The sequence below is a fragment of the Bos grunniens genome, chromosome 24 (genome assembly GCF_055505025.1).
Source record: "Bos grunniens cultivar Pamir isolate PY7600 chromosome 24, Bosgru_T2T1.0, whole genome shotgun sequence".
Lineage (NCBI taxonomy): Eukaryota > Metazoa > Chordata > Mammalia > Artiodactyla > Bovidae > Bos > Bos grunniens.
In genome coordinates, this window is record NC_141188.1 from 57,587,302 (window position 1) to 57,612,195 (window position 24,894).

Consider the following 24,894-nt stretch of genomic DNA (forward strand, 5'->3'; position numbering starts at 1 on the left):
ACTGATTAGGGTGGTTCTCACTTTTCACTTTCATGCACTGGAGGAAGAAATGGCAACCCACTCCAGTGTTCTTGCCTGGAGAATCCCAGGGACGGGGGAGCCTGGTGGGCTGCCGTCTATGGGGTCGCACAGAGTCAGACACGACTGAAGCGACTTAGCAGCAGCAGCAGTTAGTTATTGAACATCTGAGGTAGCCCCTACCTCCAGACATTCTGAGGCAAGAAGTAGGAACGTGGCCTGGCTCAAGGACTGAGTGTGATCTTGCGATTTCCTTTAACAGATAGAAGCTCTGTTTTGAAACAGAGGCAGTGAGGTGGCTGGTTTATCTGTGCAGCAGGCGAGCGCGGCAGACTCTGCAGGTAGTGAGCGGGGTGTTGTGCCCTTCTCACCGGGAGCTGGGCTGACATTTAGCCTTAGTGGTGTCCTCTATGCGGGTCAGTCCTAAGGTTTGTTTTGGATCTCAGATGCAGAGAGTTGAGTTAATCTTTTTCAATTCAGCAATCATCACTGGTGCTGTACACATCTCCTGTTTTTTTTCCCCCCATTCTTTGTCTTTTATTTCCAGTTTCCACTCCCTTCCCTTGCCCACCAGCCCCCGGGCAGCCACTGCAGCATGTATGATATGCATCCTTCTGTTGGTATGTGTTCTTCAATGTATGTTGTTTTGAGCACCCGCATTTTAAGTTTATAGAGATGATATTGTGCATGATCTCATTAAATTTTTTTTCTCTTCCTGCTCTCTACTATTTTTAATATTATTTATTCATTTATTTTTGGCTGTGCTAGGTCTTGGTTTCTGCATGTGGGCTTTTTTCAAAAAAAATTTTATTTTTATTTATTTATTTGGCTGTACTGGAGTCTTAGTTGCGGGCTCTTGGGATCTTCCTTGCCGGGAGCAAGATCTTTTAGTTTCAGTATGTGGGATCTAGTTCCCTGACCAGGAACGGAACCCAGACCCCCTGCATTGGAAGCGTGGAGTCTTAACCACTGGACCGCCAGGGAAGTCCCAGGCTTTTCTTTAGTTGTGTGTGTTGGGGGGGGGAAGTGCTACTCTAGTTTCAGTGCTCGGGCCTCTCACTGCAGTGGCTTCTGTAGTTGCAGAGCGTGGGTCCAGGGCTTGCGGGTTTCAGTAGTCGGAGCTTGTGGGACCTAGAGCACAAGCTCAATAGTTGTGTTGCAGGGATTTAGTTGCTCCACAGCATATGGCTTCCTGAATCAGGGATGGAACCGGTGTCTCCTGCATTGGCAGGCAGATTCTTTTACCATTGAGCCACCAGGAAGCCCCACTATCTACTATTTAAGGATCTATTTGTGTTGCCATCTATTGCTTCTAGTTGCTGCATTCTGAGTATTTCAGAATTTGCATCTCCTACAGTTGATACTAGGGCTTCCCTGGTGGCTCAGGTTAAAGCATCTGCCTGCAATGCGGGAGACCTGGGTTCAATCCCTGGGTCGGGAAGACCCCCTGGAGAAGGAAATGGCAACCCACTCCAGTTTATTGCTGGGAGAAATATCAATAACCTCAGATATGCAGATGACACCACCCTTATGGCAGAAAGTGAAGAGGAACTAAAAAGCCTCTTGATGAAAGTGAAAGAGGAGAGTGAAAAAGTTGGCTTAAAGCTCAACATTCAGAAAACTAAGATCATGGCATCCGGTCCCATCACTTCATGGCAAATAGATGGGAAAACAGTGGAAACAGTGTCAGACTTTATTTTGGGGGTCTCCAAAATCACTGCAGATGGTGATTGCAGCCATGAAATTAAAAGACACTTACTCCTTGGAAGGAAAGTTATGACCAACCTAGATAACATATTGAAAAGCAGAGACATTACTTTGCCAACAAAGGTCCATCTAGTCAAGGCTATGGTTTTTCCAGTGGTCATGTATGGATGTGAGAGTTGGACTGTGAAGAAAGCTGAGCGCTGAAGAATTGATGCTTTTGAACTGTGGTGTTGGAGAAGACTCTTGAGAGTCCCTTGGACTGCAAGGAGATCCACCAGTCCATTCTAAAGGAGATCAGTCCTGGGTGTTCTTTGGAAGGAATGATGCTAAAGCTGAAACTCCAAAACTTTGGCCACCTCACATGAAGAATTGACTCATTGGAAAAGACTCTGATGCTGGGAGGGATTGGGGGCAGGAGGAGAAGGGGACTACAGAGGATGAGATGGCTGGATGGCATCACCGACTCGATGGACATGAGTTTGGGTAAACTCCGGGAGTTGGTGATGGACAGGGAGGCCTGGTGTGCTGCAATTCATGGGGTCGCAAAGAGTTGGACACGACTGAGCGACTGAACTGAACTGACGGTACGTGGACTCTTCTCTTTGTGGACACCCATCTAGCTTTCATTTTCCTGCCACTTCAGGCAATATTGTGATAAACGTACCTTTTAGACGTCTGTGATGCTTTCTTTGAGATATCCGTCTAGCAACACAACTTCTGGATCATAGGGTGCTTGTGTTTTTATTGAAGTTTTGCCAGACTGTGTTCCCAGAATGAGCTGCAATGGTCTGTCTTCCTGCAGGCAGTTCAGGAGAGTTTCTGTATCCTTGTATCCCCGCTGATGCTCAGTATTATCCGGCCCCCTGCTTTCCTCCAGACCTCTGGGTACAAAGTGAATCTCATCTTGAATTACTTTTCACTATTACTCATGAGTGTGAGTCTCTATGAGCATTTTATCTTCTGGGGTTTTTCCTTTTGTAAAATTGTTCATTCCTTTACCGATCTTTTTTTTTCTTTTTTAAAAAATGTATTTATTTTTTAATTGAAGAATAATTGCTTTCCGGAATTTTGTTGGTTTCTGCCATTCAACAGCATGAGTCAGCCCCAGGTATACCTATGTCCCCTCGCTCTTGAACCTCCCTCCCATCTCCCTGCCCATCCTACGCCTCTAGGTGGTCTCAGGGTCCCTGTTTGGGTTCCCTGAGCCACACAGCAGATTCCCATTGGCTATGTATTTTGCATATGCTTTACCCATTTCTGTTCTGAGGTTTCACACTTTTCCTTGTTGATCTTCAGAAGCTCCTTGTATTTCCTAGATTGTTGTTTGTTGTTTTAGTTGCTAAATTGTGTCCTACTCTTTTGCGACATGCCCGGCAAACTACTCCGGCCATGGGATTTCACAGATGAGAATCCTGGAGTGGGTTGCCATTTCCTTCTCCAGGGGATCTCCCTGGACCAGGGATCAAACCTGTGTTTCCCTGCATTGGCAGGTGGATTCTTTACCACTGAGCCACCTGGGGAGCCCATTGCCTCGATTCTAGTCCTTTAAATATTGTTTTTGTTCCTATTCTGTCATTTGTCTCCAACTTTATTTTATGATGTCCTTCACTGAACAGAAATTTTCAGTTTGACATAATAAAATGAAAAATTTTTTTGCCTATGCTTTGTGTTTTTGATTAAAGAAATCTTTCCGCAACTCTGTGGCACAAAGTTGTTCTCCTGTTTTATGTACTACTAACTTTATAGTTTTCCTTTAAATTTATAGGTCTCGAATCCATCCGGAGTGTTTTTTTAGGTGTCACAAGATAGAGATCCGGTTTATTTTCCACATGGCGTGTCAGACTTCCTAGTGTCGGTCTCTCCTTTCCCCATAGATAAGTGCTGCTACACTCGCTGTGTATTAACCTCTTATACAAGCTCTCAACACTGTATTCTGTTCCTTTGGCTCATTTCTTTGCCTTTGTTCTAATATCACGCTATTTTAGTACTATGGCTTTGTGTATTTTTTTCTTACATAAGTAAGTCTTTCCATTTATTTTGTTTTAGCTTTATGTTGAAATAATTCTAGATTAAGGAAGTTGCAAAAGTGCTACAAGAGGGCTGATTTCTCCCACTGGTTACATTTCATGTAAATCCACCAGTTTCCTTCCAAGGTTATATTTGATACAACTCCAGTAAATAGTAAAACCAAGAAGTTGCCATTGGTGCAGTGCCTTATGTAGTGCTTTGCCATTTATCACCTGTGTGGATAGACTCCTGGAACCACCACTGCAGTCGAGATACAGACCGGGGGACTCCCCGGTGGACCGGTAGCTAAGACTGTACACTCCTAATGCAGGGAGCCCAGGTTTGATCCTGATCAGGGAACTAGATCCCACATGCTGCAGCTAAGACCTGGCAGAGGCAAATAAATAGATAAATAATACATTTTTTAAAAAAGATGCAGAACTATCCTGTCGCCACCAAGACCTCTTTCAAGCTGCTTCCATACGTTCCCACCAGCAGTGTATGAGAGACAGTTTCTTTGCATCCTAGCCGGCATTTGGTATTATCACTATAGTTCATTGTGATCTTAATTTATGTTTCCCAAATGGCTAGTGATGTTAAATTTCTGATAAGGCAAGTTTTCCATTCTTTTTTGATTTTCAAAGTTGGCTTGACTATTTGTGGATTTTTATTCTTTTCTATGTATTTTGAAGCTAGAGTTTCTAAAAAACAATACACGTAGAATTTTGATTTACTGTGCATTAAATGTATGTCTGTTATGGGGAAAACTGATGTCTTTATAACATTAGATCACCTTATCCAAGAGCATGGCATAGTCTTCCATTTATGACCGAGCAGAAAGAAAAGTTTTGTAGTTTAAAAAAAATACTGTGAATATATACTAATTTAGAGTAGATTATTGCTGATAGAAGAAAACGCTACTGAATTTCACATATTGATATTTTACCTTTGTGTGTGTGTTATACTAGAAAGAGATCAAAATTTGTAGTACAAATCTTGAAATAATTTTGGTACTTGTAGAGTTAGGCCTGGAACTAGGTAGCACTTTTTTTTTCTTTTAATCTTTGGCTGTGCTGGGTCTTCCTTGCTCTGCATTGCAGAGTGCGGGCTCTGGGGCCTGAGGGCCTCGGTAGTTGCGGCAAGTGATTCATTCTTTGTGGCTCCGAGCCCTGGAGCAGAGGCTCAGTAGTTGCGGTGAAGGGGCTTAGTTGCTCCACAGTATGTGGAATCTCCCCGGACCAGTAATCACACCTGTACCCTGTGCATTGGCAGGAGGATTCTCATCCCATGTACCACCAGGGAGGTCTTCGGTAGCATTTTTATTATTGGTTTATCTGTTACTTTTTTTTTTTGAAACTATTTTGTTGTTGGAACAGATAAGCTCAATGATTAGAGTGTGGGGTCAGTGAGGTCATTGCTGCACTTTACACAGTGTCCTCAGTCTTACATATATGGAGGCCAGTGGTCATGGGCAGAGCCCTCTGAGAGCTTTTGTATGGATCTGTGTGCACTCAGTTGTGTCTGACTCTTTTGCGACCCCATGGACTGCAGCCCACCAGGCTTCTCTGTCATTGGAATTTTCCAGGCATGAATACTGGAGTGGTTTGCCACTTCCTACTCCAGGGGATCTTCCCAACCCAGGGATCGAACCTGACTCTCTCTCGCCTCTTGCATTGGCAGGTGGATTCTTTACCACTGTGCCACCTGGGAAGCCTGGATCTGGATCTGATACTTAAAACTGCTTTGCTGATAAGAGCACAAAAGATAATATTGGAAGAAGTCTTACACTGTGACTGTATTCAGCAAGTTCTGTCCAAGTGAAATTTTAATTTCTTTTGTATTAAGTAACATAGACATTAGATTCATAAAACAGTAATTAATTTAAGTAAAATCGGGCATCTTTTGCAAAATGTATTGGTGGTGTTTAATGAAAATGTAGGTTCTTTGGACTGATAGTTGTTTGTGTTAGTAGTCATCAAGAAACGTTGGAGCAATGCAGCATTAGAGCGCTGGTCAGTTCAGGACGGAGAAACCTTCTGAAGTTTGCAAGTTATTCTGTAGGCTCTTGTAGAACGGAAAACTGCTGGAAAGACATGGTTGTTTAACCACCGTCTCCCATCCAGTTAGCAATTGTAACTCATGACCCCTCAAGCTCCCTGAAGACATTTTACTGGTGTTTTGCACATACGTATTTCTTTATGAATGTTGGCAGTTAGTATATGTCAATGATAACAGATTGATAGAATGTGCCAGTTACCTTCTGTTCTCACATTCAAGTTTTTTATTTGGCTGTCTTCCTTAAGGGCTCTTCTTTTTTCTAAACATTTCAAATATGAACAAACAATAAACATCACCATTAATGAGGAAAACCTTACACTAATAAAGCACCAGTTTACTAAGTTTAAGAAACTTTACTTAAAGTTACTAAGGTTAGTAGACCTTAGTGAGTGTGGTAACAATAACTTAAAGTAAACCATGTTAGTTAATTTGCTGCCTAGGTCCTAAGCCGCGTCTTATTGTGTATGTGTCACAGATACAAGGAAAGAGGCCAGAATATAGGTGCAACCTGTAGCTGCAACTACAATTAGTATGCTAGTGGGGATTTGATTAAGGGGATTCATATTAATTGTTGACATTATTGTAGAAAAATTCATTGATTAAAAACGGAAATCCAAAGCATATAAGATCAAGATGTATTTTAATTTGTTGATGGATACAACTTTTTTAAAGCCAGGCACACGTTTCATTCATTCAGTTCAGTTCAGTCACTCAGTCATGTCCGACTCTTTGCGACCCCATGGACTGCAGCATGTCAGGCTTCCCTGTCCATCGCCAACTCCTGGAGCTTACTCAGCTCATGTCCTTTGAGTTGGTGATTCCATCCAACCATCGCATCCTCTGTCGTCCCCTTCTCCTCCCGCCTTCAATCATTCCCAGTATCAGGGTCTTTTCTAATGAGTCAGTTCTTTGCATCAGGTGGCCAAGGTATTGGAGTTTCAGCTTCAGCATCAGTCCTTCCAGTGATTATTCAGGACTGATTTCCTTTAGGATGAACTGGCTGGATCTCTTTGCTGTCCAAGGGACTCTCAAGAATCTTCATTTGTTACTTTGTTCATTTATTCAGTAAATATTTGGGTACCTCCTATGTAGCTGAAATTCTAGGCATTGGGAATACAAGATAGAACAAAAGAAACATAAATCATCACCTTCATGGAATTTATGCTACGGTGACAGATTCAGACAAAAATAAATAAGCATTTGGTATGTTAAATGACTGTAAGGGCTCTGGAGCAGTATAGCAAAATACTGTTGGGGTGGTGGGTTTTACAATTTATATTGGTTAGGAAAGGCCTCGCTAAGCAGACAACATTTTAGCAGAGATCTGAAGTGGGTGAAGGAGCTCCAAAGAATGACTTCCTGTCCCCTAGGCTGGGGAAGACTGTGGGAGGGCCAGGTTTGGGGAAGAAGACCAGAGACTCACTTTTGAACCCGTCAGAGTTGAGAAGCTTATTAGCCATCCAGATGGAAGTGCTGAATAGGAAGCTGTGTTTGTGAGGATGGAGTCAGAGGAGAGCCCCTTGCTGGGAACGGGGGAATTGTCAATGCTTAGCTGCTGTTTCAAGTTGTGAGGCTGGGGCTTCCCAGGTGGCTCAAGGGTAACAAATCCACCTGCCACGGGTTCGAGCCCTGGTCTGGGAAGATCCCACATGCCGTGGACCAACTAAGCCCATGAGCCACAACTCCTGAGCCTGTGCTCCGGAGCCTGGGAGCCGCAACTCTTGAAGCCCAAGCACCCTGGGGCCCACACTCTGTAGCAAGAGAAGGCACCGCAATGAGAAGCCTCGCACCGCAACTGGAGAGTAGCCCCTGCTCAATGCAGCTAGAGAAGAAGTCTGTGCAGCCATGAAGACCCAGCACAGCCAAAAATACATACGTACATCAATAAAGTTATATTAAAAATAAAATTGTGAGGCTTGGGGAGATCACTGAGGGAAGTGGGGAGGGCGTGTTGCCAGAGGAGACAAGTCCAAGGACTCGGCTCTGAGTATTCCCACATTTAAAGGTCAGAAAATGAGGGAAAGTGGAGACTAACGCTTCGGAGACAAGACAAGCTGCTTCGGTAGCAGCAGCGTATGAAGATGTGGACGCCAAGTGAAGAAGTCTTTCGAGGGAGAAATATGAAGTGTACCAGTGCTGCTGGTAGGGCAATAAAGAGGATTAGGACTTGACTTGGGCTCAGCAAGGGGGAGGTTTGGGTGACCTTTCTAAGAACATTTGTGTGGCAGGTGGAACACTGTGCTGTTGTCTGTGTATACGGAGGAGGGTGATGTTACAAATGAGGACATTCCGATGTTTCCTCAGGGTTTGCAGTAAGTAAATGGAGAAGGAAATGGCTACCCACTCCAGTATTCTTGCCCAGAGGATTTCACGGACAGAGGAGCCTGGTGGGCTGCGGTCCGTGGGGTCGCAGAGAGGAGGACACGACTGAGCGACGGAGCATGCGCAGTTAGTAAACAGGGGGAGCTGGGGTCTCCCCTAGTCCGTGTGACTCTCAAGTCTTCACGTGTACTCAGCAGACCTGACTGATCCCCAGGATACTGTGGCAGTTCATCTTCTAGTTGGGGAAGCACATTTGTTTCTTCTTCTGTGTTATTTTACTTTATAAACCATGAAAAGCTTCAGTGCTCAGGGTTTTGATGGCAGTTTCCTTTCTGAGGGGAAGAAGTAGGAATGATTGGGGGTGGTGGTGAGATTCTAGTAGGTGAGGGAGATGAAGTCGGTTCTACCAGATGGGCTCTGTTTTCCCTAAGATGTAGGGGCTCGGTGGGCATCACTTGTTTGTGGCCTAATCGGTAACTCTTGAAACTGAGGCGGTTTGACGATGGGTAGACCATAAATAGCTGCAGAAATTCAAAACGTGATTCATAGGCCTCGAAGCCTATGAATCATTTTTAAAATGGGATGGATTTTTGACGAGATAGCTCTACAGTTCTTCAAAACCCAGCTCTCACGCTCAGGGCTGTCTTTGCAATGAGAAACAAGTGGAGTCTTCTGTTGCCATCTGCTCATTCCACATGTTCTTTTGAAACAGAATCCTGGAACTTCCTTTAGCAAAGCCTTCCTGAAGTGTCAGGTTCCCTGGAAGCAGATTTCTTGCCACTCAAATAAAGTATAATCTTGGCAATTTAGCAAGGAGCTTAGTATTCAGGAGGTGAAGTCCCTCACTGACCCTAATTCTGAGGAGGCAGCTCAGTGATTCCTTCAGAGCATTTTACGATCTAGCTGTCTCATTGCGTTACAATAAACAGTCTTCATCATCTGATTCAGGTTTTTCTAAGTCTTCAGTGAATTGACCACAAAAGCACAAAACAAGCACAAAGAAAATTCATAATCATAATGACTGCTACCTTCATCACACCGTGAGTTTGACTTGAACACATTTTTTTGACAAATGATGTAGGGATGTTCTGTGAATGTGAACAAACCTTTAAAGAATCTTTTCTTCATTCATTGTCTTGGTGGCGGGTACGTTTAGTTACTTAGTCTGTAGTCTCTGCTTTTCATTATCCCTGTTGATAGGTGGCGGCCTGCCTGCTCTTGTTCATGTGTGTGTGCCCATTCTCAAGAGAGAGACTTTGAGTTTGTTTTTGTCTGCAGGCCTCAGAGGGCCTGCCTAGGGCACAGGAGGCAAACAGACTGAGGCAGTGTTAACTCTCCTATGAAGACGCCTGTGTTCCTGGGCTGGACGTGTATCTCGCTGTAGCATTTGAGCATTAGAAAAGCAGTGTAGAGAGATGAACACTGACCTGATACCAGATTTTTCTATATCGTCTTGACGCTTGTAGCTTTTAGAAGTCATCTGGAATACCAGTATCCCATTAGATTTTACAGAAGAGGATGGTCTTGCCAGAGTGTCACTCCCTAGGTTATTCATAGTTTTAAAGGGAAAAAAGAGTTATGGTGGAGGTAGCTGGTAGTCACTGCCTTAGTCAGGTGGTCATGGGTGGCATCACCGACGATGGGACAGCGTGATGTCACGTGCCTCCCGTTGGTGATGCAGTATGAAGGACACTGATACGTACTGATACAGTATGAAGGAGCCTGCTGATGCCTTTAGATCTGACTTCCAGTTTATAAGAAAAGTAGGAGACAGATGAATGCATGATAAATGACATCATAAATACAATTAGACAGATCTGAAATGTGGAACATTTTTCAAGCAGTTGGTTTTGTTTTTTAAAGTTAGAATGAAGCATGAAAGTCAGTATGAAAAATGAGTGAGACTTGTTCTAGAACTAAAGAGCAAGGAGGCATCACAGTCAAGTGCAGTGTGTCAAACTTGATAGTTTATTTGCTAATATTAGTAAATAATATTTATTTATTGAGTCATCTTTATACTATTTTTGAACTTTTTGTATATTTAACATTTTTTATAATAAAAAATTGGGGAGAATCACAAGGGGGAAAGTAGATTTCATCTTAAGCCTTTTATTAAAAGAACAGTCAAATTTATAAATATTCCTTTGGGAGTTCCCTGGTGGCTTCATCATTAGGATTCCAGGCTTTCATTGCCATGGCCTGGGTTCAATCCCTGATGAGGAACTGAGATCCTACAAACCATTGAGTGAAAGGAAAAGAAAAAAACCCTCCAAATCTAGTGAAAAAGAGGGATGAAAGATTTTTCCCCTTTGCCTTGAATTTTTCGTAGGCTTTGTTAGGCCTTTACAGAGCTAAGCAGGAGAAAGCTGAAGAAATAGGAAAAAGATAACCGGAGAGTACACTGTACTGGAAACCCGAGAGAGCAGAGTCGAGGATTAGCAAGTGATCAGCTGTGTCAAGCGAGTAGCTATAGGAGACTGAATATCACGTAAGGACTGAGTAAGATGGTTAGGAAAGTAGGAATCCACAGTAGTCTAAGGATGTCAAAGTGTCCTGTTTCCTCACTTCTCTTCTGGGACCTTGCTTCTCTCTGCAGTACTGGAGGGTTCTTCCGTGGAGGATCATATCAAAAATGTTGACCTCTGTGTAGCGGGAGATCTTAAGTCTGTTTGAAGATACAATCTATACTACATGAGGCAGTTGGTAGTAAGGAAATGGAAACACTGCATTAAAGGCCAGGGGGGTTCAAAGTGTTGATTGTCCTAACAATGAGAGAAAGAGAGAGAAAATGGGAGAAAGAATGAATGTGAGAGGGAGGGAGAGAGAGATTGCCAGATTTACATGCAGGGGGCGGTAACAAGTGAAGGTATTTTGGTCAAAAGTGAGATTAGAACATGTTTGAAGGACAAAGGCTAATTTAATTGACAGACAGATAAAATGGTAGTCAGTGAGAGGGTAATTAAGGGAGTGAAGTGAAGTTGCTCAGTCGTGTCCGACTCTTTGGACCCCATGGTCTGTAGTCTACCAGGCTCCTCCTTCCATGGGGTTTTTCCAGGCAAGAATACTGGAGTGGGTTGCCATTTCCTTCTCCAAATTAAGAGAGTAAGATCCTTCAAAGAGTCCGGGAAGAATTTAAATCTAATTTAAATTTTCTTCTAATTTAATTTTTTGCTGATTTAGATTTAAATCTTCTAAATCTAAAAAGATGAGATGTTTCTTCCTCAGAAATAGCTTGCTTGGCACACAGTGAAAGCTTAATAATAAATGCTAGTTATTGTGATTCTCTGTTCATTCAATAAATATGTATTCATTCAACAAGTAAATACGTATCATTCAACAAATACATACTCCTCTATCCATGGAACTGTCCAGGCAAGATGGAGTGGGTAGCCATTCCCTTCTCCAGGGCATCTTCCTGACTCAGGGATTGAACCTGGGTCTCCCACTGCAGGCAAATACTTTACTATCTGAGCCACCAGGGAAGCCCCAGTTGGTCAGCAGTAGTAGTGGTGGTTTAGTTGCTAAGTCGTGTCTGACTCTTGCGATCTCATGGACTGTTGTCTGCCAGACTCCTCTGTCCATGGAGTTTTGCAGGCAAAAATACTAGAGTGGTTTGCCATTTCCTTGTCCAGGGGTCTTCCTGAACCTGGGTCTCCTGCACTGCAGGCAGATTCTTTACCAACTGAGCTACCAGGGAGTCACTAGTAAGAGTCTATAACTATTCTGGGTGCTGGTAAACCACCTCATATCCTAGTGGAATGCAGTTTGCTTGATAGTGATTGAATCACAAAGATGGTGGACTTACTTGAATGATCTGGTTTTACTCTAGAAGGGCACAGCTTTTAGTGGAATGGGTGCATTTATAAACAAATAATTACACACAGCGGTGAGTGTTCTGCACCAGTGTATAGAAAATATTGTGAAAACATGATTGCAGGAGTCGTGAATCATGGGTTTTGGAACAGGTCCCTCATAGCAGAGAAGAACTAGTACTGGAACGGGTTATAGGCTAAAGTCAAATGTTTATTATAGTTAAATGTTTCTGAAAACTCATGTTTGTGTGTGTATGGGCATCTTAAAGAACTTGGTGAATCAAGGCCATATGTTTTATTTTATTTATTTATTCTTTTGGCTCCACCTCACGGCTTGTGGTGGAGAAGGAAATGGAAACCCACTCCAGTATTTTTGCCCGAAGAATTCCATGGTCAGAGGAGCCTGGCAGGCTACAGTCTATGGGGTTGTAAGAGTCGGACACGACTATGTGACTAAGCACACACACAGCACATGGCTTGTGGGATCTTGGTTCCCGGACCAGGGATCGAACCCGTGTCCCCTGCAGTGGAAACGTGGAGTCCTAACCACTGGACTACCAGGGAAATCCGTGGGCCATTTTATTTATTAAACTGTCTTTTGGAATACAGTGAAATACCCAAAGGTAGGGGGGAATAACCCTTAAGACCAAAGGGTTTATCTTGAGAATCAGGATTCCCACTCAGTCCAGCCTCTTATTTCTCTTCCTTTTTAGAGGTATACTTATCATTACTATTTTTTTAAATTGGTATCATTACAGAATTATTGTAAATATTTGTATGTGTATATGTATAGATGTGTGTGTGTGTGTATATGTATATAGCCCCTCTTTTAGAACCCCAGACAGGAGTGTATTTCATATACAGTACCGCACCTTTTCCTCTTACTATATATTTTGGAGATTAGTCTTTATATCATGCATCAGTGTTCTATTGTAAGACTCGCTAATAAATTTGTTTAACCCCCGACTAATGGACACTAAAGTTCTTTCTATGAACCCATGAACAATTAGAGAAATTTTCAAATATGTAAAACTATTAATAGTAAGAACAATATGGTGAGGACTCTTGTACTAAAAATAGCTTCAACACTTATTTTTATGGTTGAAGTTTCCTGGGGAAAGGAAGCAGGTTTGGTCAGAGGGAGGAGTTGAGCTGTAATGAGTCCCAACAGAATCTCAGGTGACCCTGGAGGGTAGAAAGAAGATGGAACGACCCCTCCAAACTATCCTGAATTGATGTGAGGGGGACTGGGCTTTACTGTTTATCTCCAAATTGCGCTTCCCTGATAGCTCAGCTGGTAAAGAACCTGCCTGCAATGCAGGAGACCCCGGGTCCATACATCAGGTCATTTTATCCATAAATACTACAGTTCTGCTTACCTTTGAGTAATGTGTTTTTGTAAAGTCTAGATTCATCAGATTGATTGGAGAATGAAGTTTTCTGATAAATGAAATTTTATGATAAATGAAGACAGCATAGAATACAGGAGGGCATTTATTTCCTTAGGAATCAGGTCTTTGTGTGCCTCTGAGCTCTGAGATCAGTTTGTGGTGTGATTTTGAGAGAGCTACTGATGGACCTAACGGAGTCTAGCACTAGGAGTTATGTTTAGACACAACCTTGTAGTCTTTCCTTTTTATGGCAGATTTTAATAAAAATGCAAAACAGTTTAATTTTCTTTCCTATCAACTTTGAAGTTGGAAAATGTAAGCACCTAAGCTATTCTGTACCTATTTATTTATGTTTAAATTTTAAAAAGTTAATTTTTACTTATTTATGGCATTCAGGGTCTTAGTTCCCTGACCAGGGATTGAACCTCTGCCCCACCTGTTGTGGAAGTCTGGAGTCTACCAGGGGAGTCCCTGCCTATTTAAATTAAGGGAAGAGAGGTCCACCAAGGGGATTGCAGCCTGCAGAACCTGAGAATAAAACCTCTTCAAGTGAAATTTCAAGATGTGGTCTGTGTTCCCTGACAACTTTTTGAAAGGAGGATATTATTGTCCATCTTTTACAGATGGGGAAGCTGAGACCTAGCCTAGAGTGGTAACTTTTTCAAGATTGCATAGAAGAGTCAGGATTTGAATATAGTTTTTCTGAGCGTAAGTTCATTGTTCTTTCAGTTGTTATTTTTGTTGCTGTTGTTGACTGCAGTACAGTTTTATTTCTGTTTAGAACTGAGAAATAGGTGCAATCAGGTAAAACAGAAAAATATATGAAATTTAGGTAGGCAAAAGAGATGACTTGATTTTTATCTCTCAGACCCCTGCTCTTGATGATTTGATTTTTTTTTTTTTTTAACTTAAAGATGATTCAAAATGCATTGTATGAATACTCTTGATGAGAAAGCTAATCCTCAGAAGTGAGATGCTGTCATCAAAGACTGCATGGTTCGTGGCAAGATGAGGGATAGAATCTAGGACTCCCATTATTTCACTCTAAAGCTTTTTCAGGAAAAAGATTATATTTAATAGCCAATATCTAAATATGATTTTAAGTTAGATTTGATACAAATTTCCTCTGTGTCTCAGTTTGATACTCAGTTCTCTTCATGCAGCAGGTGATGTTGCCAATAAAGAGAGCAGTTGAATGATGATGGCCGGAAAACTGCATGCTCTGCATTTACATTGCCATTTAATCAAAAACTTCAGACTTAGATTCCTGTGTCTTGCCAAACTGAATAGTTAGCTCCTGCCTCGTTTGCCCGCTTTTTATTCTGATCAGTCCCTCAGGACCAGGTTTACTTGGTACGGACTCCGTGGTCGTCTCAGTCAGTCCCTCTCAGAGATGCTTGACTGGTCTGTCCTCATGAGCCATGCTGTCCTTCAGTTCACGTTATTTCGTCCAGTACTTGTGGTGGCTTTTCTACTTTCACTTTTATTTTATTGGATTTTTAAGATGCTGGGAAAAAATGTTTTGAGAGATTTACATTTTTTCTGGACTGAGATACATATTTCTTTGTATTAAGAATGTTCACATCATTTGGTCATATAATGAACTAAACATTTCTCATCCTGTTCTTTCTTGCTTTTGATGTATCTAAGTCATGTACTCACATGACGTATAGAGCCAAATAGATCCAGAAGACTTTATTATACAAAAAGAAAATTGAAGAGAGAAAGAAAAATGTGTTGAAAGCCCACATATCTGTGGCGTAATGATTGAAGATTACATTGAATTTTAGGTAATTCACTGGACATCGATTGGTTTGGTTATAGCTGGCAAGTACCATGGAAGACACAAGCTGTTATCTTAGTTTTGAGTAAATGAATTAGTCTCTAAAACAGGTCCAGGTTATTAAATAAATACCAGTGATTGAATTATAGAACATATTTACTTATAATGAAGATTTTTTTTTTCTTAGTAGATGTTCAAGAAATTTCTGCTGCCTAATTATTACACTGTAACCAGATTTATAGGTTTTGAAGTATTCTTTCATATGCTAATTCTAAATGCATTGAAATACATTTAGGTCAAAACAAGTTCTGAAAGTAATGTATCTTTTCTCTGATTCAAAAATTCATGTTAGAATCTTGTAGTCTTTCAGTTGTCATGAATGAATGTGTTTGTTGTATTTGCTAAAGGGAATTGTAAACTTTTAAGGAAAATTAATTTTCCTTAAAATAATTTTAAGGAGTAATTTGTTTCAATGGAGAACATGTTAATATACCTAGTAAAGTCAGAATACATATAGTTTTGCAAGATTAAAAATGTGTTCGTACATTATTAGGTACTTGTCCAGTTTTGAATTTATGGCATCTAATTATATGTACCTCACATTATTTCTTCCTTCTTGCTGGTGAGTAGATGTTTGCGTTTTTAAGGAGAGAATAACTTTATGTTTTCCAGAAGAAAAGTGTTATTCTCTTAGAAAAGTCATAGAATGAATTAAGAATCTTGCAGGAAATAGCCACAAAATTATTTGATTTCCTCTTTTTTAAGAAGATTAATTTTGTTTGGGAATGTGGAGTCTTAGTTCCCTGACCAGGGATCGAACCTGTGCTCCCTGCATTGGAGGCACGGAGTCTTAACCAGTGGACCCCCAGGGAAGTCCCTTGCACCAATCATATTTAATCAACATTAGCAGAGTCGGTGCTCCCCAAATTGCTATATGAATTTGATGCAGCGCCAGTTATAATCTCAGCAAGCTTTTCTGCAGAAATTTACAATCTAATTTTAAAATGTGTAGAGAAATTAAGAGGACCTAGGCTATCTATGGGGTTGCACAGAGTCGGACACGAGTGAAGTGACGTAGCAGCAGCAGCAGGCTGTCTAAAGGAATCTTGACTATAAGAGCTAACACATTTTAGAGCTAGAAGGAAATATCACTGGGTTTTGTGGGGGTATAAATTCCTTGAATTCTCTTAGAAGTTAGGCAGGACTAACTTTTATAGATTGGGCTTGTATAAAAATTAAATATATAGACATTTTGCCATGTCCCACCCCAAGCCAGCTAAGTCACATTCATCTTTCACATGTTGGCTGACTAGTGATGAATTTTCCTTACCTTCTGCCAGTGTGTGAAGGGGCCTGGCCCCCAGTCACAGGGTGATGGTGGTTATTTGTCTCCCTGTTCTCTCTCACCCCCAACAAAGTCCCCCTCCTTTCCTCACAGTAATTTCTTGTCATTCTTCTTACCTCTTCCTTTATGCCATGGGTTTTATTCTTACACACTCTGAAGATGCAGTGTATTTGAGTATGCAATGAGAAAGATCATATGTTTATGTGTAACTCAAAACACCATGACCTTATACAAGTAGGAAGTTTGTTTTTCCTAGCTAACTGAGAGTCTAGTCTAGAGTTGGAGGACTTTTTATAAAGGATGAGCTCCCCTATTTAAAAAATATCCTTGAGCTCTCCTGACACATAGCATCTTAGCAAGGCTGTCTCCTTGTCTGAGGAGAGACGGCAGAGCCAATACCCAAATGTAACTTGACAGTTTTCTCTGCCTCCAACTTTTGAATGTTCTCAAAACCCATTTCCCTACAGTCTGCCTCCAGCTCTGATTTAATACCTTCTTATCTAGGAGGCTTTTCTATCAAGTCTGTTCTTTTTTTTTTTTTTGGTTTTTATTTTTTTTATTTTTATTTTTTCTAATTTTATTTTATTTTTAAACTTTACATAATTGTATTAGTTTTGTGAGACTCAGGAACACAAATCTCTTTCTCCACTTGAAGCCTATAAATAAGACTTTCTGTCATTCCCCTCACCATCCCCCCCTGCCCCCCCACCGCCCCCCCGCCCCCCCCAACTCTAGATAAGATCTGGACTCTTATTCTCCTGTTTCTTCTAATACCACCTTCCAGTCTGACACCAGGGGCCTTTGATTGATTAGTATTTGTGTGGAAATTATTTCTGTTTCTTCTGTATGTTGCTGGGACCACCCTAATCCGAGCAGTAAGACAGATCAGTATCAGTTAGTGATTGTGACCTCTCACTACAGCTTTATTTCAGGTATTCTTTTATGACTTTTCAACTTTTAAATATTTCACCCAGTAGGCACTTTCTGTTTAGATCCAGGATTGTATATAATTTAAGGTCATTTGGCAGGGTGTATATATCTGGGGGTCAAGACAGGTTAGTTTATTCAATCTCATGTCCTTGGAAATACAACAGTGAATTTTGAATTCTGGTTCCCCCTCTCTCCCAAGTTGATTGGACAGATCTTGCCTAATTCCTTGGATGAACAGTTATTGTAGCACATAAGATGATGTACTAGGAAAGCATACAGTAATATCTTTGTCATGTTACAGGCAATTGTTTTCACTTATTTTAAGGGCTGTGAAATGCATTCTTCTTCCAGGTTTCCTTGAGCTCCTTGTCACTTGAATACCAGAACGTTCCTTCCTGTCGTACCAGAACAGATACAGCTCCCTGTCGCACACATGTTCCTTAGTCCTGAATCTGTGTATTTGCGTTCTCTTCAAGCTAGGCAGATGCATTGAATAGGAGTCCTCACCTATCGAGAGAAATGGTGTTCTTTCTTTCTTTTCACTTTTTGGCCGCATCACATGGCGTGTGGGATCTGGGTTCCCCAGCTGTGGTCTGAACCTCTGTCCCCTGGAGTGGAAGTGTGAGGGCCTGACGATGGGTTGCCAGGAGTCCCCGGCGTTCTTTCTTGATCTCAGCACTTTGTGCTAGTTGCTCTGAGCTTATTTAGTTGAGACAAATCTTCGGTGATACATCTTAAAAATGAATGTTGTCACCATGGAGAAGTGAACTCCTTCCAGATTCCCTTTTTGAGAAAGTCACTGGTGGAAATGTTATTCAGCCAGTAGCGTGCTGTACGCAATTTGTTAAAACTGGCTCAGTGCTTTGTTTCATTTACTAATGTTAATAGGAATATGGAAATAATTGTTAATGTCATGGTAGTCTATAAACTGCTGAACATGGTACATAAAGGATTTTATAAATAAGAAAGGAAGTTGGGATTTTCCCCTCAAATGCGTCCCTTTTACTTGTTGTAGCAAACAAATGAAGTTTGGGGAGAAACAAATTGATGAAAGCCATTTTGTTATTGAGTTGCTAAGTTGTGTCCGACTCTTTGTGACTCCATGGACTGCAGCATGTCAGGCTTCCTTGTCCTTCACCGTCTCCTGGAGTTTGCTCAAACTAACGTCCGTTGAGTCAGTGATGCAATCCCACCATCTCATCCTCTGTCGTCCCCTTCTCTTCCTGCCTTCAATCTTTCCCAGCATCAGGGTCTTTTCTAATGAGTTGACTTTTCACATCAGGAGGCCAAAGTATTGGAGTTTGAGTTTCAGCATCAGTCCTTCTAATGCATATTCAGAATTGATTTCCTTTAGGGTTGACTGGTTTGATTTCTTCTCCAACACTATAGCACGAAACCCATTAATTCAAACAAAAAATAAAAGATGCAGTATTAATAGATTGTATTTGGTAAATGTCATTCATAATTTTTTACTTGCCTCATTATCTTTCCAGGGAGTGGATTTTTGTTTTAGTTTTTATTTGTTTAAAGAGTATAAGTAGTGGATTAAAGAAAAGACTTTTGCTAAAAGCAACCAGCAATGAAACCATAGGTATTAAACTAGTTTCTTTCATAGAAAATGGCTATTCCTTGAAGTGTTTCTGAAAAGTTCCTAAGACAGTTTTAGATTCTACAGTGTCTAGATTATACACATATCTTTTGTTGCCACTTAAAAATCAAGTCAATCATGGGGTTCCCCGATGGTCTAGTGCTTGTCAGTTCCCCACACAGGCTTGATCCTTAGTCTGGAAAGGTTCCCTACACAGTGGGTCAGCTAAGCCTGTGTGACACAGCTGATCAACCTGTGCTGTGGAGCTCCCCAGCTACATGTAGAGAAACTGAAAGTGAAAGTTGCTCAGTCATGTCCGACCCTTTGCGACCCCATGGACTATACAGTCCATGGGATTCTCCAGGCCAGAATACTGCAGTGGGTAGCCTTTCCCTTCTCCAGGGGATCTTCCCAACCCAGGGATGGAACCCCGGTCTCCTGCATTGCAGGTAGATTCTTTACTAGCTGAGCTATCAGGGAAGCCCCAACGAGAGAAAACTCGCATGCAATGAAAGACCCAGTGCGTCCGCAAATAATAAATAAATAAAAACAATCAAACCAATCATTGCCTGGCCCTCGGGGCCATTAGATCAGCCCAGCTGGCAGGGCTCTTCTGAGGGTCTGTGAGGCACTGTTATCCCCACAGGAAAAGCAGTGAGGGGGGCAGGCAGATGGCTGATGGCGGGGGCCCAGGCTCCCCGGCTAGCCAGCAGAGCAGCCCCTGGACTCAGGTTCTGTCAGCCCAGACCGACTGTGAGCTCCCACAGGCCAGTCTGAGAGGAGGAATCTGAGAGTGACTAGTTTACAGGAAGCACAGTGACAAGGTAACCTGTGCTAATGGATTAGAATATATTTCAGCTAATAGCATGAAACTTCCCTGGTGGCTCAGACAGTAAAGAATCTGCCTGCAAGAGACCTGGGTTCTATCCCTGGGTCAAGAAGCTCCCCTGGAGAAGGCAATGGCAACCCGCTCCAGTACTCTTGGCTGGAGAATCCCATGGACAGAGGAGCTGGGCAGGCTACAGTCCACGGGGTTGCAAAGAGTCAGACACGACTGAAGCTGCTTAGCATGCATGCATGATGTTTAGGGGAGTTTTGGGCACTAAGGAAGTTCAAGTGGGCTTCAAAGTAAATGTGTGTGATGTGTTTTAGAGGGAAATACTGTAGCGTTTAACATTGCTCTCACCGCATCCCCAGGTTTGCCAGCAGGATGGCAGGAAACAGCCTCGTGCTGCCCATTGTCCTGTGGGGCCGCAGAGCCCCGACGCACTGCATCTCCGCCGTGCTGCTGACGGACGACGGGGCCACGGTCGTGACCGGCTGCCACGACGGGCAGATATGCCTCTGGGACCTTTCCGTAGACTTGGACGTGAGTGTTTGAAATGCCGATCGCACTTTTTGCATGCAAAAAGCTACTTAAGAAAAAAATAACACAGTTCCAGAATAATTTTACCTCTGTATTTTCTATGAGATACATTTTGACTAAAATTGGTGTTCAGAATGATTATCAAGATTACTCAGCAGAGTTGAGTTCTGCTGGTTTTTGGCTTGATTCCCAATTATAATAGCTATCCTACCTGGCTTACTATGTTACATTTAAGATTTTTTCAGAAAATTTCTAACCATATTGAAGGAAGTTTCCAAAAAGATACTAAAAAAACAATTTTGAGCCTTCTAAGATCAGTGTCTTGAAGAGAGAAAACCTTTGTAAAAATGTACAAAAATCAGGGTGTGTGTTTTTGCCATTCTTTACTGCTGTGTGCTCTGCTCCTGGGTGCTCTCTGTGCACAGACGCCCTTTTTCCATATTTTAACCTCCAATCTTGGACAACCCCCCCCAGGAATTTTTCTATAAGGAGTAACAGAGAAGATGGGGTGGTAGTTGTCATGGAATGTAGAGGCAAACAAGTTGCTTTTATAAGTAAAAAACTTTTTAAAAGCTTTATTGAGATAAAATTTACATCATACAATACACCCTTCAAAGTGTACAGTTTAATGATTTTTACTCTGTTCTCAGAGTTGTGCAGCTATTACCACAGCCAGCTTTAGAACATGTTCATCGTCTCAACCACCTGGGTAGTTCCGTGGTTAAGCACCTGTGCTTCCGCTGCAGGGGGCTCGGGTTCAATCCCCAGTCGGGGAACTGAGATACCACATACTATGTGGTGTGGCAAAAAATAAAAAATAAAATTTCAGAGAGAAATTGCAGAAGTAGTATTTCGTGAGTACGTAGAGAGATGGAGATAAGAGTAAAGGAGGGAAACTTGTTAATATAGGCATTATCTCCCATATACAAAGTTTTATTGCTTCCACTACCTGTAGAGGTATCATTTTGGAGAATAAAACTATAATTGCAGGAAATTTTATAATATATGGCAATAATGAAAGAAGTGAAACATCATGGTAAAAGCTCAGCATTGCAGGCAAATGAAGTTGGCTTGAATCTTGGCTACTCTGGTGTCTAGCTGTGTGCCTTTGGGCAGTTTGCTTACCTGTCTCATGCCTGCATCTCATCATGTTTAAAATAGGGTCACACACAAGGTTTCGGTAAGGATTCTGTGAGGGAAGTTATATTAAGCAGTTATCACAGTGCTTGTACATAGTAAGGATTTATTTAATGAATAATTATAGCATCTCAGATAATAGAAAAGAAAAAAAAAAACTAAAAGAAAAAAGAAAGGAGTGTGGAATGATGTCTGACTGTAGAACTAGTGGCCTCAGGGTCCCAGACTGGAACGTTAGTGCTGGTGTTTAGTCTTAAGAACTGTCTCATCACATCTTTTAATCCTAAACATCACTCCTTGCCACTGACAACTTGATAACTGTCACTTTTGAACTGTGGTCTTTGAGGATGGATTTTTTTTTTTAATCAGTTGAACAGATTATCTTATATATCTCTGTACTAGTTATATCTGAAATGTTTATTAATAACTGTGACAAATTTTTATGGAATATGGTGAAATAAAAATAGAAAGGTATAAATATAACAGTATACCACATTTTTCGGAGAAGGCAATGGCACCCCATCCAGTACTCTTGCCTGGAAAATCCCATGGACGGAGGAGCCTGGTAGGCTGCAGTCCATGGGGTCGCTAAGAGTCAGACACGACTGAGTGACTTCACTTTCACTTTCCACTTTCATGCATTGGAGAAGGAAATGGCAACCCACTCCAGTGTTCTTGCCTGGAGAATCCCAGGGACGGGGGAGCCTGGTGGGCTGCCATCTATGGGGTCGCACAGAGTCGGACATGGCTGAGCGACTTCACTTTCACTTTCACCACATTTTTACTTTTCCTGTAATTATGTTGGTACTCATTATATGAAGCCTCCAAGTTTGCTTTTTCTCAAAATTGCTTTGGCCATTTGGTGTCTTTTATGGTTCTACACAAATTTCATCAAGGTTTTTTCTATTTCTGTGAAAAACACCATTGGAATTCTGATAGGATTGCATTGACTCTGCAGATTGCTTTGAGTAGTATGGACCTTTTAACAACATTAATTCTTCCAACCCAAGAATGTGGGGTATCTTTCCACTTATTTAGTTTACCATTTCTTTCATTAGTGTCTTACAATTTTTGGAATACAGGTGTTTCACCTCCTTGGTTAAGTTTATTTCTAAGTAATTTATTCTTTTTGATGCCACTGTAAGTGGGATTGCTTGATTTCTCGGTCTGATAACTTGTTGTTATAGAAACAACAGCTTTTTGGATGTTTATTTTATATCCTGCAACTTTACTTAATTTCTTCATTAGTTTTAACAGTCTTTTGGTTGAGTCATTAGGATTTTGTACATATAAGATCATGTCATCTGCAGAGAAAACATTACTTCTTCCTTTTTAACTTGGTTGCTTTATTTTTTATTTGATGCTCAATTGCTCTGGCTGCTGCTGCTGCTAAGTCGCTTCAGTCGTGTCCGACTCTGTGCTACCCCATAGACGGCAGCCCACCAGGCTCCCCTGTCCCTGGGTTTCTCCAGGCAAGAACACTGGAGTGGGTTGCCATTTCCTTCTCCAATGCATGCAAGTGAAAAGTGAAAGTGAAGTCGCTCAGTCGTGTCCAACTCGTAGCGACCCCACGGACTGCAGCCCACCAGGTTCTTCTGTCCATGGGATTTTCCAGGCAAGAGTACTAGAGTGGGGTACCATTGCCTTCTCCGAACTACTCTGGCTAAGACCTCCTATATTATGTTGAAATGTCAAGAGTAATCATCCTTGTCTTGTTCTTGATCTTGGAGAAAAGCTTTTAGTGTTTTCTACATGGGCTTGTTCCATATGGCCTTTATTATGTTAGGATACATTCCTTCTACACCCAATTTGTTGAGAGTTTTTAATCAGGAAAGGATATTGAATTTTGTCAAATGCTTTTATTGCCCTATGAGATGATTATGTGCTTTTTTTCATTCATTTATTTTTGTTCATCTTTCTAGGTTTTGGTGAGAGTACAGTCAATTTTAGCTACTTTATTATGACTGAAAATGGAATTTTCTAGCAAAGCCATGTACATTGAAAATAAAACTAACCATTGGTAAATTTGATTTTCTTGGGAAAAATTAAAGAATTGACCAAAAGCATTTTTTTTTCCAGTGGAGGAATATGGAATCTCTGTTTGGAAATGGGATTGGTTGTATGAGAAAACATTCTAGGCCTATTCTAACCATAAACAATGATAGTATTTTTCTTTCAATTATAATTATGCAAAATATGACTAAGGTGATTTTGATTCCAAAACTGATAACATGAAAGGTATTAATCATTCTCTTTTCTTAAGCTGGGTATTGACTATGTGGTTAGATGTTTTTTATATCTGGTACATATGTTATAAATATTATTTGTATATGTATAAAATGTTAAGAAATATATCCTGAAATTACTTAAAGCCCTGATATCACCTAAAATAATAGCATGATGTTTGGTACAAAGTAGATGAATTTGGAGGCTGATTGCCAGACTATTTTAGAATAGTGGGTATTAAGCCATCCTTTCAAAGGCACTATGGCAGTAAATCATTAGTCTGTGACAGTCATTATTGGTTCCTGATAGTTAACGTTGATACCAGCTCTTGGTAAGTGTACCTGTTCTCTATTTTTTGTGTTTGGGATGTCAGTCTAGAGGCTCTAAATGTGCTTTCAGATCATGGAAAGTATTATTTTTAAAAATAAGTGAGGAGAAATTATTTTATATGCTAATTCACATTCTTAACCTGATTTCTCTGTGCACTCGAGCTCTGTGCTAAACACTGCCCTGCTTTAAACCTTGGCTCCATCCCTCTCTGTATGTTGGGCAGGTAATGTCACCTCTTGCTGTTCCACTTTCGACTTTATTACTACTGGGGTGATTGTGAGCATTGAATTGGTGGGAGTCACTGTTCTGCTGCTGTTAGTTTTTGGTGTCCTGAGCAGTTCTTCTCAAATCTGTATCTGTACATTTATACTGAATATTTAACAGAATTCCTAAGAATGATTACTTTAGAAAACATATTGTGTATTTCTAGGTCAACCCTCGAGCGCTGTTGTTTGGTCACACGGCGTCAATCACCTGTTTGTCTAAAGCTTGTGCGTCTAGTGACAAACAGTATATTGTGAGCGCATCTGAGAGTGGGTAAGTGTTTTCTCATTCGCTTTTTTCCTTTTAAGTCTTTAATGCAAATAATACCAGTGTATTTGTAAGTAGGGAATTTTATTTTATTTTTTGGGTATCTTTTAAATAAATGTCTCAGTTGTCTCAACATAAAGCTATTTGAAATATGGTTTTCAAAATGAATTTTATCTTTATTAATGATTTTTATAGTACTTTCATTGTAATTTATGGTTATGTCTTTGGCTTGCTTTTGAGAAACTCAGAATACCGTAAAAGTTAAAGTATGGTCGTTAATCCCCATGGCATTTTTACTGAGTTGGCAGACAACTTTGAGAGTTTTAAGAAACCTCAGTGATGC

General features: G+C 41.1%; 1 protein-coding gene across 7 annotated transcripts in view; it reads left to right on the plus strand.

Moving 5' to 3' along the window:
* The window catches only part of WDR7 (WD repeat domain 7), a 359,618-nt gene that overhangs the window by 2,319 nt on the left and 332,405 nt on the right, over positions 1 to 24,894 (plus strand). For all 7 annotated transcript variants that reach the window (XM_086372456.1, XM_086372458.1, XM_086372454.1 and 4 more), the window contains exons 2-3: positions 20,159 to 20,330; positions 24,451 to 24,557. In XM_086372456.1, the coding sequence (XP_086228582.1) occupies positions 20,172 to 20,330; positions 24,451 to 24,557 (266 nt within the window). In that variant the 5' untranslated portion in view covers positions 20,159 to 20,171. The remainder of the gene's footprint in view (positions 1 to 20,158; positions 20,331 to 24,450; positions 24,558 to 24,894) is intronic.